Source organism: Pseudonaja textilis, chromosome 1 (genome assembly GCF_049901715.1).
Source record: "Pseudonaja textilis isolate UNSWEBS1 chromosome 1, rPseTex1.2, whole genome shotgun sequence".
NCBI lineage: Eukaryota > Metazoa > Chordata > Lepidosauria > Squamata > Elapidae > Pseudonaja > Pseudonaja textilis.
Genome location: NC_141990.1, coordinates 161,574,763 through 161,591,012, shown reverse-complemented (window position 1 = coordinate 161,591,012; position 16,250 = coordinate 161,574,763). Strand labels below are relative to the sequence as shown.

The following is a 16,250-nucleotide window of genomic DNA, read 5'->3' as shown; positions in this document are numbered from 1 at the left end:
GCTGACTTCTAGTTATTATTTTACTCATTTCTAGATGTTGGCAGATCTGTTTTTTTATTATATTTCCAGTATGTTCCTGGGTATTGATGTTAGGCTGATTGGTCTGTAGTTTCATGGGTCTTTTTTTTCCCTCTGGTAGTTCCACGATGTTCCAGGATTTCCAAGATGTGGTACAGTGATTCTGAGATGACATCTGCTAGCTCCTTTAGAACTCTGGGATGTAATCCATCAGGTCCTGGTGATTTATGTTCATCAAGATCAGACAGGTGTTCTCTTACAATTTATTTATTTATTTTTCTTATTTTAACTTTTATTTCTAGTCTGTCTTTTACAGTTACGTTTTTGATAGGTAGGACTATAGCTTTCTTTCTGGTTGGAGGAGTCCTGAGGCTTTCCGTGCTGTCACTTGGTAGAGGTGCAGACAGGGCAATTTGCCACATAGCTTTCAATGTCTTTTTTCAGAGATGGCAAAACCATCTCTTGATTAAATGCAAAACCAAAATGTCCAGCAGACTTGGATTCTTTCCCAAGACCATCAGTCTCTGGCTCTCTGACACATCTTTTATCCCCTACCCAGGCTAATCCATCCTGGAGTGAGCAAATGTTCTCATGATTTTGAAACCATTTGTTGGATTTTAGAGTGTCTTTTAAGTATAGCTGTCACCTTGTCAATGTGTCATTTCTCTTTCACTTGAGCTCAGCTAATGACTTGGGCAGCCAATTAACTGGATGGGAGCAGAAGTTTGACTACTTCTGCCTTAGGACAATTGTATTGAGCCATTCAGGATAAAGCATCAAGACCAAGAATTTCTTATCCCCCTGGGAGGTAGCACAACATGAAGATAAACCAGTTAAAATATTGTACCCATTGCACCTGCTTAGGAGATAGCCTCCATTGGGTTTTTAATGTCTCTAGGTTCTTGTGGTCAGTCCACACTTCAAACGGCACTTTGCTGCCTTCAAGGAAATGCCTGCAGGTTAGAAGTGCTCAGCACACCATGTAAGCTTCCTTCTCCCATATTGATCATCTTTGCTCAGTTTTCTAGAAGTGCAGGGCTGCTGATTCAGATTCACGCATTCATGAAAAAAAATGGTGTTAAAATCTGAACCCAAAACATGTACTCATCTACTACAGTGTTCCTTATATTTCTGGTAATTTTAAGATCCTCAATTATTACTGTTGCTTGAAGAGCTTTTTGTTTTTTAGTAGACTTTCAAAGGAGATCACCACTCCACCCTAATGTGTTTTACTACAGAACTTCAATGTCACTATTTTATTCTGTGCTTTTTTTTCTTGCTTCTTCTTGAAGACTGTGGTGACAACACGGCGTAGCATTTACATATTTGATAAATTTTTTAAGCTCTTCTTTAAATTCTTTGAAAGGTGTCCAGTTTCTTTTCTTTTTTTTAAAGAGGTGATAAATGTCTTTTTATTTTTTAATCTTTATTACACATTTTTCAAACATTTACACCACATTTCTATGTTTGACAGTGCTTCAGAGTCGGCTTCTTTCCTATTTACGTAGTTATATTTTTATTTTCAATTCCTGATATATTTCTCTAATATTCTTATATTTATATTTACCTTTTTATAATAACTTATATATACATTTCCTGCTACTCTTAAGTAATTTTTATACATATTCTTTATCTTTCTCCTCTAGCCACTCATACTGTATGTCCCAAATCTTATAATAATCTGTTTCCTTCTTGTCTTTTAACTCCATTGTTAATTTATCCATCTCTGCACATTCAAGCACTTTTTTTTATCACCATATCTTCTGTAGGGGTATTGGTCTGTTTCCAGTGTTGTGCAAAAACAATTCCAGTTTACACTCAATTTTTTGCTTAATGATCTTGAGCCATTTCTTTATCCTTATCCAATACTTCTTTGCTTCTTGACATGTCCACCACATGTGAAAAAATGTTCCTTGTTTATGTTTGTACCTCCAGCATGCCGCTGATCTATTAGGGTACATTTTCGCTCATCTTGCTGGGGGTAAATACCATCAGTAGAACATTTTATATAGGTTCTCCTTATATGATGCCGCCATTGTTAGTTTATAATTTTTTCCCCATAATTTTTCCCAATGTTCTAATTCAATGTTGTAGCCAAAAAAATTTGCCCAAATTATCACATTTTCTTTGATGATTTCTTCTTCCAACTTAATTCTCAAAAAATAATTGTATAATTTATTTATCATTTTCTCTCGTGGTCCCTGTAATATTTTATCAAATTCTTGTTGTTCTGTATAAAACCTATATTGTTCCAAATCTTTTTTGTATCACCTGAATTTGGAGATATGGCCACCAATCTATCTCTATTTCTTGGGATTTTAATTCCTGTTTTGTCTTTAGTTTCCCTTGTTCATCTAATAAATCTTTATAGGTTACCATTTTATTTAGGTCTTTTAAGTTGGGATATATCCTAATCTCCCTTGTAGATAGCCAATTTGGTATTTTCATATAATGAAGTCTCTTAATTTTCCTCCAGATATACAGAAGCGCATTTCTAATTAGATGTCTTTGGAAATACATCTGTGATTTATTTTTATCTTCCCAAATAAAGGTGTGCCATCCCAGTTGTAAATCATGTCCCTCAATCGTTAATACTCTTTCTTTTTTAATTCTATCCAGTCTCTTATCCAGGTCAGAACTGCTGCTTGGTAATAAAGCTCCCAGTCTGGGAGTCTAAATCCTCCTCTAAGTCTATTATCCTAATGCACTTTTAATTTTATTCTCGGTTTTTTCCCTAGCCAAACAAACTTCACTATCATTTTATTCAGTTCCTTAAAGAAGTTTTTCTCTAATTTTATCAGTATGGTTAGAAACAGGAATATAATTTTTGGTAATGTATTCATTTAAACCATCACTATTCTCCCAATTAATGATAATTGCAATTTTCCCAAGTTCTCCAGATCCTTTTTTATTTGTATTAGTAATTTATTGTAGTTGTCTTCGAAAGGTGTCCAGTTTCATAAAGTCATTAAGTTTAATTCATGAGATGCACATCCTATTGCAGTAATATGTGGATACTTGTCCATTATGATTTCCCATGCAGCTTTCATAGTACTTGCATTGTCAGTCAGCAAAGCAAATACTTAAACCACTCTCAATTTTCTCTAAAACTGAACATTTCCACTGCTGATATACTTGCAGTATGTCTGTTCTCTCCAGTTTCAATACTTCTGTAAAAGATTGGTTGAGGTGTTATCACAAAGTTGATGATTCCTTCTCCCTGAACATTTGTCCATCTGTAAGAACTGCAAGACATAGTACTTCACTGATTTTTCCTTGTACAGATTCCATCACACGCTCATATTCTGACTCCAAAAGAGACTTGGTAAGGAATGTCTGCTTGGCAAATGGCATGATGATAGTAATAATTTAAGTTTCCTGCCAATATGCATTTTCAGTTATTGACAATGCTGATCCAGAAGCAGATATTGCTCTTGCAAGAGCGTGGTCAATTTTCTCCTGATTTTCAGGTGTCATTTTATCTATAAATGAGAGTATTGTGTATTTTTGTGAGGCAGTGGTTTGCAACACTTCCTTACTTAAGGTGCTGCTGGTTAAGAAACACTTTGTGATAATCCAGAACCAGCAAAAAAGTGTTTTGGAATGAGAACAAATATTTGCACTTTCATTCTGCTCCTCATCATTTAATTCCATAAAGTATTTTTTAATATCTTCAGGGCACTTCTGGCATGCAACGATGTGTTTTGTCATCCTTGTAGCACTTAGAAAAGAATTCTCACAATATTTGCAAATTGCAGCTTTGCTTTCAGCAAAAATTGCACTGTGAAAATGTTTCCAAACTCTAGATGTTGGTCTCACCATTTTACTGTACTGTGATGGTGGAGATCATTAATAGGAATCATTTAAGGGTTATAAAAGAGAAACTAATTTGTCAGATAAATTTACCCTCTTACTTGTCGGTTAAGGCCTGAGAGGAGGACAGAAACTATCATCTACTGTATACCAACAATTACTCAACTGTAGGAGGTCCGAGGTACACAAGCAAACTAAACTGGAGCCTGTTCCCTGTAGTGCGCCCCTAGTGGCATAAATGCATATTTTACTTGTTTGAGAACTGTATTGAGAATTACAATATTACTTGAATTGTATTCCAGCATTTGCTTGTCTTCAGCCGAGAAAACTTGCAATAATTTAAGATTTTGCCAAAAACAAAATCTCATTTTTTCTGGAAAAAGCAGCTTTGAAAAAAAAAAAACAGGGAAAAAAACCTGTTTTTTCTCAATTTTTCAGGTTTTTTTCCAGGCCTTTCCATCTCTAGTCTTCACGCAAAAAGAAACTAGCCCAACCTACCAAAAACCTAAATGTAAAAGACAGACTAGAAATAAAATTAAAATAAGGAAGAAAATGGTAAGAGAATAGCTGTCTGACGTTGATGAATATAAATCACTGAGATCTGATGGTTTACATCCCAGAGTTCTGAAGGAGTTGGCAGATGGTATCTCAGAACCATTGTACCATATCTTTCAAAAATCCTGGAACACCAGGGAATTACCTGAGATCGGAAAAGAGCTGATATAATTCCCTTCTTCATAAAAGTGGGAGAAAATAGACCCAGGAAACTACAGACCAATCAGCCTAACATCAATACCTGGGAAGATACTGGAAAAAATAATCAAAAAGCAGATCTGCCAACATCTAGAAACAAAATTATAACTAAAAGCCACCATGGGTTTGTTAAAAATAGATCATGCCAAACCAACCTTATTTCATTCTTTGACAAAGTATGAAATGTTGTGGACATAGTATATCTAGTCTTCAGCAAGGCATTCGACAAAGTAGATCACAACCTATTTCTTGTTAAGCTAGAAAAATGTGGGATAGACCAGTGGTCGGCAACCGGTGGACCACGGCCCACTTGTGGGCCACAGAGAAATCTCACCCCCAGAGCACCCCCCCCAAAGCAATTAATCCAGGCTGCGCACAAACGCAAGGCTGTGCCACCCATATGGCCTGCAGGAACCTCATCTCCTACTCACTCCTTACCTGGCAAACTTGCCTGCTAAATTGGTATTTTTCCTTATTTTTCCCCCGATCATCAGCTGTTTTGCTGTGCTGGGAGATTTAGATTAGCTAGGAAGCAGGAAATGGTTGTATTTCTTGCTTTCTAGCTAGTCTTTAGATCTTTGGCTCTGCTTTTAAGCACAGCTGAACCTCCCATAGGACTGAAGGTTCTATTATTTAGTGCAGACTCAGGGCAAGCAAATTTTATGTGACAGACTGAGCTAGCCAATGGCAGATAGATAGATCACTAAATGGTTCTGTGAGCAACTCAATCTGCCTGCCTGCTTTGCCTGATTTTGCTCTTTTTTTATAAAAAATTCAATATTTATATAAATATTTATAATATTTACATACAAGCCATGCCCAGCCAGTCACATGACCACCAAACCATACCCACAAATGAGGCCACACCCACAGAACCGGTTATTGGCCCCTGGGATTTAAAATTATGAGTTTGGTGGTCCCTGAGGTCCAAAAGGTTGGCGACCCCTGGGACAGACAGCATCACCACCCGATGGATTTGTAACTTGCTGACAAACCGTACTCAACAAATAGTCCTTAATGGTACTACATCTACATGGAGGGAAGTAAGCAGTGGGGTGTCACAGAATTCCATCTTAGGTCCAGTATTCTTCAATATCTTCATAAATGACTTGGATGAGGGGAATAGAAGGGGAACTCATCAAATTTGCAGATGACTCAGAGCTGCCAGGAATAGTCAACACGCTAGAAGACAAATTCTGGATCCAAAAAGATCTTAACAACCTTGAAGAATGGGCCCTATACAACATGAAATTTAATGTGGAGAAAAGCAAGGTTTTATACTTAGGCAGGGAAAACAAAAGGTACAAGTAGAGATTAGGTGAACCCCGGCTCAAAAACAGTAACTGTGAGAGAGACCTTGGAGTCCTAGTGGACAATCACTTAAATATGAATCAGCAGTGTGCTTCAGCAGGCAAAAAGGGTAATGAAATCCTTGATTGTATAAACAGGCATAGAATCAAAATCATGTGAAGTATTAGTACTGCTTTATAAAGTCTTAGTAAGGCTATACCTGGAATCTAGTTTTGGTCACCACATTACAAAAAATGTTGAGACTTTGGGAAAAAGTGCAAAGAACAACTGATATTAAAGACTTGGAAACTAAAACATGAACGGTTGCAGGATTTGAGTTTGCTAGTGTAGAAAAAAGGACCAGGGGTGACATGATAGTATTCCAGTATTTGAGAGTTTGCCTGAAAATGGAGGGGGTCAACTTATTTACCAAAGCACCTGTAGGCAGGTCTAGAAACAATGGATGGAAACTAGTCAAGCAGAGAAGCAACCTGGAACTAATGAGAAACTTCTTAACATTGAGGACAATGATCTGGCTTGTAGCTGCTTCATCACTGGAGGTTTTTAAGAAAGAGACTGGACAGTTACTTGTCTGAAATGGTATAAGGTCTCCTGCAATGAGGAGGGGGTTGGACTAGAAGACTTCCAAGGTCCTTTCCAGCTCTATTCTGATTGGCTGATTCTATTGTAACAATTGCTATACTTACTGTATACTATTGAAGAAATTTCTAGATTGAATGGAATTTAATTGAAAGGGAACATTTTAGATAATCCAATTAACCTTTTAAAACTGCCATGTCTATAAAGCATGTGAAAAACGTTAATCAGTTCGGTTGTATTGAATATATAAAAGAAGGTCTTATTTCCGAAAACTTCAATTATGTTCTTTCTAATGTTACAGCATTATTTAAATGACAGTTTCCATAACAAGAGCATTAATACTTTAATCTTGAATACAACTACAGTTTTTGTTTATTTGGTATTTAGGATATTGCAGACAGCCTCTTGCCATTTGGCTCAATACAGTTTACTCCAAATCCATCTTCTACTTTTATAACTCCAAATACATTAAACTTAAGAAGTTTCCGCAAAGTAGTAAAGAAACTGGAAGAGTTATATCCACAGATTACTAGGTAAGTGTGTAATTCAGAGGTGATATTTGTAGGAATATATTTATCAAGCTGATCTTGAAGGTTCTCATTATTTTATTTTAGAGACAACATTTTGGCTGCTTTGGTAGAGATAAAAGAAAACAAGAGTCAACTTAGTGGTTTGCCCTTAAGCACAATTATTCAAATGACATCATCTCTCCTGAATAAAAAATGGGCATCACAATCAGAAAAAAAGGAATCTGAGAAATAAACAAGTGAGTACCTTGACAATGTATTGAAATGTACATTTTACAAGTCTGAGTTGTAATGAATTTCTACCCCTGCTGCATTTTACATTTGTATTTTAATACTAAACATTTTGGAAGTAAATGCCTATGTAATTCAAGTGTTTTACTACTGTAAATAATTAGCTTAGTATCAGGACATAAAACTAGTTTTAATTAAAAGCCAAAGACCTTGAAATTCAAAGGTGTGAAATTCATACTAAGTAGCCACCATACTGAGGGAAAATGGGAAGATAGGAAAAATCAAGCAAGGAAATATTTCAGACAATAGTAGATATGAAAAGATGTGGGTGTCTTGGTGGATCAAAAACTGAACATGACCCAATTGGATGGTATAGCTGTGGGGGGGAAAAATCAAACCTAGTCTGCATCAGGATCAAGAGATGTCACCTAGACAATTACACCTAGTTCTGGAATATGTATTTTTAGTTGAAATAAATGGAGACAACTAATAAAATATTGTTATTAGTGTCTACTAGGATTAATGGGAAACTTTAATTAGTCACAACATTCCAGAGAGGTACTCAATCAAGCATGGTTTTCCTAAGAGATGTTTCATTTGTAGTGCTGAAAATTTTCTCCTTTGAAAGATGATGAAAGGTATCAGCAATTTATTTGCTATTACTGATAATGAAGACAGTCACTTAAGTGATTTAGGAAAGTAAATTAGTGTTACTGTCAGGTCCTATAGAACCCTATTGGGACACTGCCATTCTGGTGGGGAGGGGCCCCCGGATACTCTTTTACAACCCCTTTCCTGCTTCTGGCTTTCCTGTCACTTTGTGGACCTGCTTGGGGAAGGGAGGAGGGAGGGAATTACTTGGGGCCATCTGTTTTGTCTCAGCTCCAAAGGAACTGCAAAGTGACACCTGAGAACAACTTCTTATCATCTTTCTTATCTCAAGTTCTCATAACAACTTCACCCCTGTGGGCTGGCTCAGCTTGGACTGGACATATGGGACAGGTTTCCTGCAATGTTTAATCTAACAGGTTTTTCAGCTGGAACTTCAGATCCTGCCTTGCTTTCCTTACTATCACTTTCCCTCAATAAAAGTTTCCTTTTGAAATAATGCCTGTTTCAAGAGTTCTGCTTTCTTGAGCAGAAGAGGCAAGCCCTTACAGTTATTCTTGACACTTGGCTGTATTCACATGAAGCAGAGAATTCTCTTGCATTGTAAACATGGAGTGAGATTGGATTTACCGGTCTATTTTTTTTTTATTGGTATTCACATGACAGAATGTTGTAAGTTCAATGACCAACTAGGCTTTAGGTTAACTCCTAATTTGTTCTGGGCAAGGTGCAATCTTTCTGTATTTGTGGTTCTACATTCGCTAAAATATTTACATTTAAGAAAATGGATATAAAATTGTATTAGTGTTTTAGAAGCAAACTATGATATTTAAAATAGTATTTCCCAGTAAACAATTATTCAATTTCCTGCAGACATTTGTGGGTTTCCTGATACATCTTCAGTTTACAGTCATGTTACTTTATCTCTAAGAAGCCACATTTGCAGAATTGAAACAATCACTTGAAGAGTATTGAAAAACCATGAGCTTTCTACAGTATTTGAATTTAAACAAGAATAAAACATTAATTTAGGAAGACCATGGGTTGATAAAAATACTTCAGTTTTCACTGTTTATATTGTAGTTTATAAGAACTAGGAACTGTAAGAAATGACCTAATGTTTAATCCTTGCTTCAAACTCAAAATATTCTCATTTTTTTTTATTATATGTTGTTAATTATTATAAATATTCATAAATAAATGAATCTTGTGTGGTTAAAATTTTTAATTGCAATTTAAATAGTTCTATTATATATGGTTTATTAACTGAATTAAAGCATTTCTTACTGAAGTGATGAATCCCATTTTGTTAAAAATGTATTCATATGAAATAAACATGGTTATTCTTTTCAACTATATGATTTTTTTCCTAACTCATCAAAATCAGACAAAATATAGCATATTTAAACGTGTTTCATAAAACTAGTATTCAATGTATTTTAGATTTTCAGATCACAAGTTTAAAAGTTCATTTTGACAAGATCATTTCCAGCTGCTGTTTTTAAGGTAGATCTGTAATAGGTCTTTGTTCAACTGGAAACTCTGTCAATGCGAGAGCCAAGGTAGCATGTATTATAGAGATCTGGGTGGGTCCCAAAGGTGGGTGTGCATGATCATTTCAGAGATAAGACCAGCTGGTTCCTAGGTATGCATTACTAGAGATCCTAGGGAGGGATGATGGTGTAGCAATTGCCATCAAGGAATCCCTTATGGATTTCAGGTGTGGTCACTGGATATATGACCTTGTTCATTAAGTTGGGCTTTAGAAAGCAGTTTGGATTGTTGATATTGCTCCAGCTTCCCTGCTGCACAGTAACCTCCTTCCCTAAGCTCCTTAAATTCATTTTTGGGTTGATAGTAGAGTCTGGGGGGATCTCAAACTATTTACTTTAGGAATGGAGCTGAGGAGAGCTTATGGTCTATCACGGATCATCCAGAGTCCAGCCTGGGGTGAGGCTGAGGTAGCAAGGAGGCCCCGTGGGTCAGTCTAGGGCCAGATCTAGGAACCAATTCTGTCCATGGCCTGGGTTTGCTGATCACTTGCATGTGCCAGCCTTATTGTTTGAGGGCAGGAAAGAAGCCTTCAACCAGACATGTCAAATACAAGGCCCAGATTTGGCCTGCAGAGCTACCCTAGAGACAGTGAGGGACTGGCTGCTGACGCCATGGCCCACCCCAGCTGGAACCACCACCACCCCGGTGCACGCACAGGAGGCAGTGAGCGTATGTGGGCTGACAGTGTCCAGCAGCAACCCACCAAGGGGCTCTGCAGCACATGCAGCACAGGTGGGTTTGGGGCGCTATGACTGCCAGGCTGGCCCTCGAAGTAGCAGGCAGAGGCACAGGGGAAGACGCACATGATCTAGTCAGTTGGAACTCAGGGCAGCTGCCTACCACTCACATGCTCCATCCCACTGTCTGTCTTTGGTTACCCACTGCCACCATGTTGGGATAGGGCAGGTGGCCAGGCAGCTGCTTAGCACATCTGGTGGTCTATATCATGTGCCTCTCCCCTGCACTTCTTTCTTTGCCTGCTGCCAGTGTCATTGTCATGAGGCCAAAGCATGGCAATGACGGCAACTTGCTGGGCTGCCTCACCACAACCCATCTTTGTTCCTCAGTGGATCAGGCCCCGGCACCCACCCTGGTCCTATCCCCTTCTGCCAGTGACCTCACTATCCCCCCTGCCCTGTCTGATCCCCCACAGGCACCCCAACAGAAACTACATTGAGCTGGCCATGCCTATCCATTGGACTGCGACCACCCAGCCATGCCCCACCACACACACTCCCTTCTCTCCTGAGGGCAACCATAATGCTGATATGGCTCTCAATGAAATTGAGTTTGACACCCCTGACATGGAGGGAAGTAAGCAATGAAATACCCCAAGGTTCTGTTTTAGCCCTAGGACTCTTCAATTTCTTCATAAACGATTTAGAACGATTAAGGAATAGAAGGAGAACTCATCAAATTTGCAGGCAACACCAAGCTGGCAGGAATAGCCAGTACACCAAGTTCAAGATCCAGAAGGATCTTGACAGACTTGAACACTGGACCCTCTCTAACAAAATGAAATTCAGTGGTGAAAAAAGTAAGGCTTTACACTTGAGTAAGAAAAACTAAATGTACAGCTACACATTAGGTGAAACTTGGCTCAATAGTAGTAACTGTGAGAAGGATCTTGGAGTCCTAGTAGATAATCACTTAAAATATGAGCCAGAAGTGTGCTGCAGCAGTCAAAAAAATCAATGTGATCCTAGGCTGCATTAAGAGAGGGATAGAATCAAGATCATGTGAAGTGTTAATACCACTTTATAATGGCTTGGTAAGGCCACACTTGGAATACTGTATCCAGTTTTGGTCACCACAATAAAAAAGTACCAAAAGAAGCACCAAAATGCAATACTTTCAAAGGGAAAGGTAATTTTGGAGGAAGGTTTGGGGAAAAACATGCTATTCTTTGATTGTAAGGTAGCCCAGCTATAGGTGTGTATAAACATTAGTGCAAGAGAAAGAGTGCTGAAAAGAGCAACAAAGATGATTAGGATGTGGAAGGTTAAAACACATGATAGCAGTGTTCTTTCATATTAGCCACAAAGAAGAGGATGTCAACCTATTTTCCAAAGCATCAGAAGGCAAGACAAGAAGACGACCTTTTGGCTATGATGGACAAGGTTTTCAAACAGATTTTCAAGTAGTACTTTTGTGAGCACTTGCGGGCATGCTAATAGGAGTCAGAATGGATTCATCAGAAATAATTCCAGACTAGCCTTATTTTTTCCTTGATCTTGTTATTAAGTAAATCAGGAATATGAGATATGCGGGGATTCTAGTAAAATAAAAACTTTTTTTGAAAATTTTATTTGGGTTTTCACAAAAACAAAATACAAATAAAACATCTTTTTTTGGAAATAGCATGGTCCCAGGTTATCACTTCATACAGAGACAAACTCAATTTCATGCTCATTTTTATGTTCTATTCCATATCTTATTACTGTTTTATATTTTCTACATAGATTTTCCCCTCTTTTAATTTTCTCAACTTTATTTTAATTATCTCATCTCAATTCAAATCATTATATTTATACTTTTGTCTGTCCTGTTGCAATTTCATATTATCTTTTCTCATTAAACAAATTTTCCTCTGTATTTACTAATTGGAGTATGACACCTTTATATCTTTTAATTTTATCCATTCAAACTCGTATTTAAGCTTCAATGTATACCTTTAAGATTACAGCATTCAATATAATATATAACTTCCAATCGAATTCTGCTTGGTACATTTTTAAAATACACTATTCTTAAAAAGAAAAGATTATATATATATAAATAAATCACACATTCCATTCCAATTCAATTCTATCATTAATATTCATTAAAATCTTAACACGTTTAACATTTCTTTTCAATTAAATATCATACTTCCTTGGGAACACTTATAAACTTTCCATAATTCTTTTTTTCCCACATTTCTCACTTATATTTTTATAAATCATTAATAATAATGAAAATGTTCCCATCCTTTCCTAATTTAATTATCTCATTCACTTTAATTCATTTATTTATTAACAGACATTCCACTACATTACAGTGAATATTTTATCCATCATTTTAGTCATATTTTCTAAAATTATTTGTATTTGTAATATAACAATGCTATCTTATGTACCTTTGCAGAATCCCTTTTACAATTAAATTTTCACCCATTATCTCTAAACAGGCTTATGGTTTCAATCCTTGTACCTTTTTCCTATTTCTCTATATCTTGTTTCTGTCTTTTACAACTTCTTTTCCTTTCCTTCTTCCCTCTCTTCTTCTCCCTCCCCTTTTTACCCCCTCGTCTCTCTACTTCTAATTCTCTCATCTGTAATCCCCTGTTGCTTTTTTCTAATATTATACTTATCTTTCAAACTCTTCTTCTTTTTGGTTGTTTTTTCTAGTCTTAAACCATTCACTCTCTTTCCCCCTTTCCTTTTCTTCCCCCGCTTAAAATTATTTGATCATTAAAGATGGCTTCTTCTTTGTCCCGATCTTCTTGTTCTGCAAGCATTTCTTGTTGTTTCTCATAGTTCCAGATCTCCATATCTAAGAATTGAAATACGAAGCCAAAAGAACCTCTCCCTTCTTGTGCATCTTCTTTCCATTTTTTCAGTTCCATTTTCAGTTCTTCTAAGAGTGATGCCATTTTAAACACTTTTAAACAACCACCTGATTAGTTTTAGTCATTTAGATGCAAAAACCAAAAATCACCAAGACATCCAAATAATCCAAGGCTGTTTCTTCTTGCTTCTTTTTTCCACGTTTTCTTCCTGGGGTCCTATTATTTTGTTGCCAAGTTTCAGTTAGGATGTATCTTTGGAGAATCTTGTTAAAGTTTCACTGTAAGTTCCTTTTAGTTACAGTTCCATTGCTTAGTTCCAGGCAGTCTCCTCCATTTTTCCAGATCCTACCCTTTTCTTTTTTTTTCTCCTTTCCTGCTTTTAAAAACTTTTAAATATCCAGAAATCTTTATTATCCCTTTGATTTTTATTTTCAGCTTAAATGCCTATTAATGTCAAAGTAGATTTTTTTTTCAATTTCTTGCTTAAGTCTCTTAGCTGTCAGTATATGAAAGGGAAGAAAAAAAAAACCCTAATCCTTTCACTTTTTTCTCTCCTTCGCTGCTTCAAAGTCTTCTTTGGGAACAATGGTATTTAGTTTAAATTGCAGGGTACCTTAAGTTATTGCTTTTTCAGCTTAACCTGGTTGACCAAAACTTTCTCTTCTTATCTTCCTCCTGCACATTCTTTTCTGATTCAGTTCTTCTTTGTGGCGGCCATTTCTGACCACTGCTGCAACCGCCTTCGGGAAAGGGAGTAATCGCCAGCTGGGGAAGAGAGATGCGGCTCTCCTCGACCCTGCTGGCAGTCTCCCCCCTCTTCACCACCTCTACAGGGTGGCTTAGCCCCGAAATCAGCCGGCTCCGGGCGCTCCGGCGGCGAGCACAGATCGAAACCGCGCACGATCGCAGTCTGTCGCCAAAGAGACTCAAACCAGAAGCCTAGTAAAATAAAAACTTTTGAGATTATTTTTTCTTTTACTAATTTGAGAGATTATTTTTCCTTTTACTAATATTAGTAAAAGGTTATCTGTTTAATAATATACTTCTAGTTAGTGGGTGAAATTAGTGCTAATTGATGGGATTTACTTCAGCTTGGAGGGAAGTGGAGTGGAGTGCAAGGACGCTTAGTTCCGAGTGGTGTTGTTTTAATGTTCTTTTTATCAATGATTTGCGAGAGGGGTGGTGAGTACTCAAAAGCTTGCAGAGGGCACAAAACAGGTGGTGTTATTATAAGTAAATAAATAAGAGAAGATTTAAAAATATATAGACAGCGGAGCAGTAGGCTGAAATAAATGGAATTTGTTCAAGGAGAAGTTTAAAGTTCTGCATCTGGCTAGGATGGGTACTTGGCTTGGCAGTAAACATAAAAATAATCTAGATACTCTAGCCCAGGGGTGTCAAATTCAATTTCATTGAGGGCCCATTAGGGTTGTTTTTGACCTCATGGGGCCGGGGTGGGCATGGCCAGCTTGACATCACTCATTGAGGCTCTGTTTTCAACTGCAGTAACCTCCTGCAGCCTTCTGCCAGTAAAAACGGAGCTTGGGGAGGCCACGCATGGCCCACCCAGCCTCAGTTTTCAGCTGTGATGGCCTCCTGCAGCCCTCTGCCAGCCTCCCCAAGCTCCATTTTTACTGGCACAGGGCTGCAGAAGGCCGTCATGCCTGAAAATGGAGCCTGGGAGGACTGTGGCCCTCCTGAGCTCCATTTTTGCTGGCAGAGGCACCACAGGCCAGTCCTTCACTGTTTCCAGGGTAGCCCCATGGGCCAGATCTAAACACCCGTGGGTTGGATCTGGCCCAAGGCCTTGAGTTTGACACCCCTGCTCTAGCCAAACCCAAGTAAACATGAGCCAACAGTATGATGCAACTTCGAAAAAGATAAAACACTATTCTGCAGAAGAACAAGGGCATGGTGCTCAGATTTAGTTTTGGGCACCATTACTCAAACATGATAGTGAAAAAACTGCAGCAAATATTGGGGCTATCAAGATGGATGAAGGCTCCAGAAACCAAGGCCTATAAAAATATTAAAAGATCTGGACTTCCAGTTTGAGTTTCTTCGGCGACAGACCAAAACCGCGAGTGTGCAGTTTCAATCCGTGCTCGCTGCTGGAGCGCCCCGAGCCAGCTGGTTTTGGGGCTAAGCCACCCCGTAGAGGTGGTGAAGAAGGGGGAGACTGCCTGCAGGGTTTGAGGAGAGCCGCATCTCTCCTCCCCAGCTGGCCATTACTCCCTTTCCCGAAGGCGGTTGCAGCAGTGGTCAGAAATGGCCACCACAAAGAAGAACTCAACCAGAAAAGAATATGCAGGAGGAAGATAAGAAGGGAAAGTTTTGGTTGACCGGGTCAAACAGCAAAAGCAACAAATAAGGTACCCTGGAATTTAAACTATTAAAAAAAAAATAACACGGATCCCAAAGAAGATTTCTAAGCAGTGAAGGAGAGAGAAAAGGGAAAGGATTTTTTTTTTCTCCTCTTCCTATACTGACAGCTAAGAGACTTAAGCAAGGAATTGGAAAAAAAAGTCCACTTTGACATTAATAGGCATTTAATGCTGAAAATAAAAAGTCAAAGGGATAATAAAGATTTCTGGATAATTTAAAGCTTTTTAAAACAGGAAACAAGAGAAAAAGAATAAAAGGGCAGGATCTGGAAGGGAGGAGACTGCCTGGAATTAAAAAGAACTTTCAGTAAAATATCAACAAGACTTCCAAAAGATACATCTTAACTGAAACATCGCAACAAAATAGTAAAACCCCAGAAAGAGAAAGTGAAAAAAGAAATAAGAAGAAACAGCTTGGGACTATTTGGATTATTTGGTGATCTCTGGATTCTTGGTTACTGCATTTCAACGACTAAAATCAATCGGGTGGTTATTTAAAAGTGTTTAAAATGGCTCCACTTTTAGAAGAACTGAAAATGGAACTTAAAAAGTACAAGGAAGATGCACAAGAAGGGAGAGGTTCTTTTGGCTTCGTATTTCAGTTCTTGGAAACGGAGAGTTGGAACTGAGAAACAACAAGAAATATCTGCAGAGGAAGAAGATTGAGACAAAGAAGAAGCCATCTTTAATGAACAAGTAATCTTAGGTGGGGGAAAAAAAGGAAAGGGGGGAAAGAGAATTGAAAGTTTAAGATTGGGAAAAACAACCAAAAAAAAGAATAGAGTGAAAAATAAGTATAAAATCAGAAAGCAACGAAAGAGGGAAATGCAGAAGAGGGAATTAGAAGTAGAGAGACAAGGGGGTAAAACGGGGAGGGAGAAGAAGAGAGGGAAGAAAGAAAGGAAAAGAAGTTATAAAGGA

General features: G+C 37.8%; 1 protein-coding gene across 1 annotated transcript in view; it reads left to right on the top strand.

The window, feature by feature from the left end:
* The window catches only part of RBM44 (RNA binding motif protein 44), a 40,652-nt gene extending 33,416 nt beyond the window's left edge, over positions 1-7,236 (top strand). Inside the window, exons 9-10 of the mRNA XM_087923694.1 lie at positions 6,862-7,007; positions 7,089-7,236. Of these exons, the coding sequence (XP_087779820.1) occupies positions 6,862-7,007; positions 7,089-7,236 (294 nt within the window). The remainder of the gene's footprint in view (positions 1-6,861; positions 7,008-7,088) is intronic.
* Positions 7,237-16,250: the final 9,014 nt, after the last annotated feature.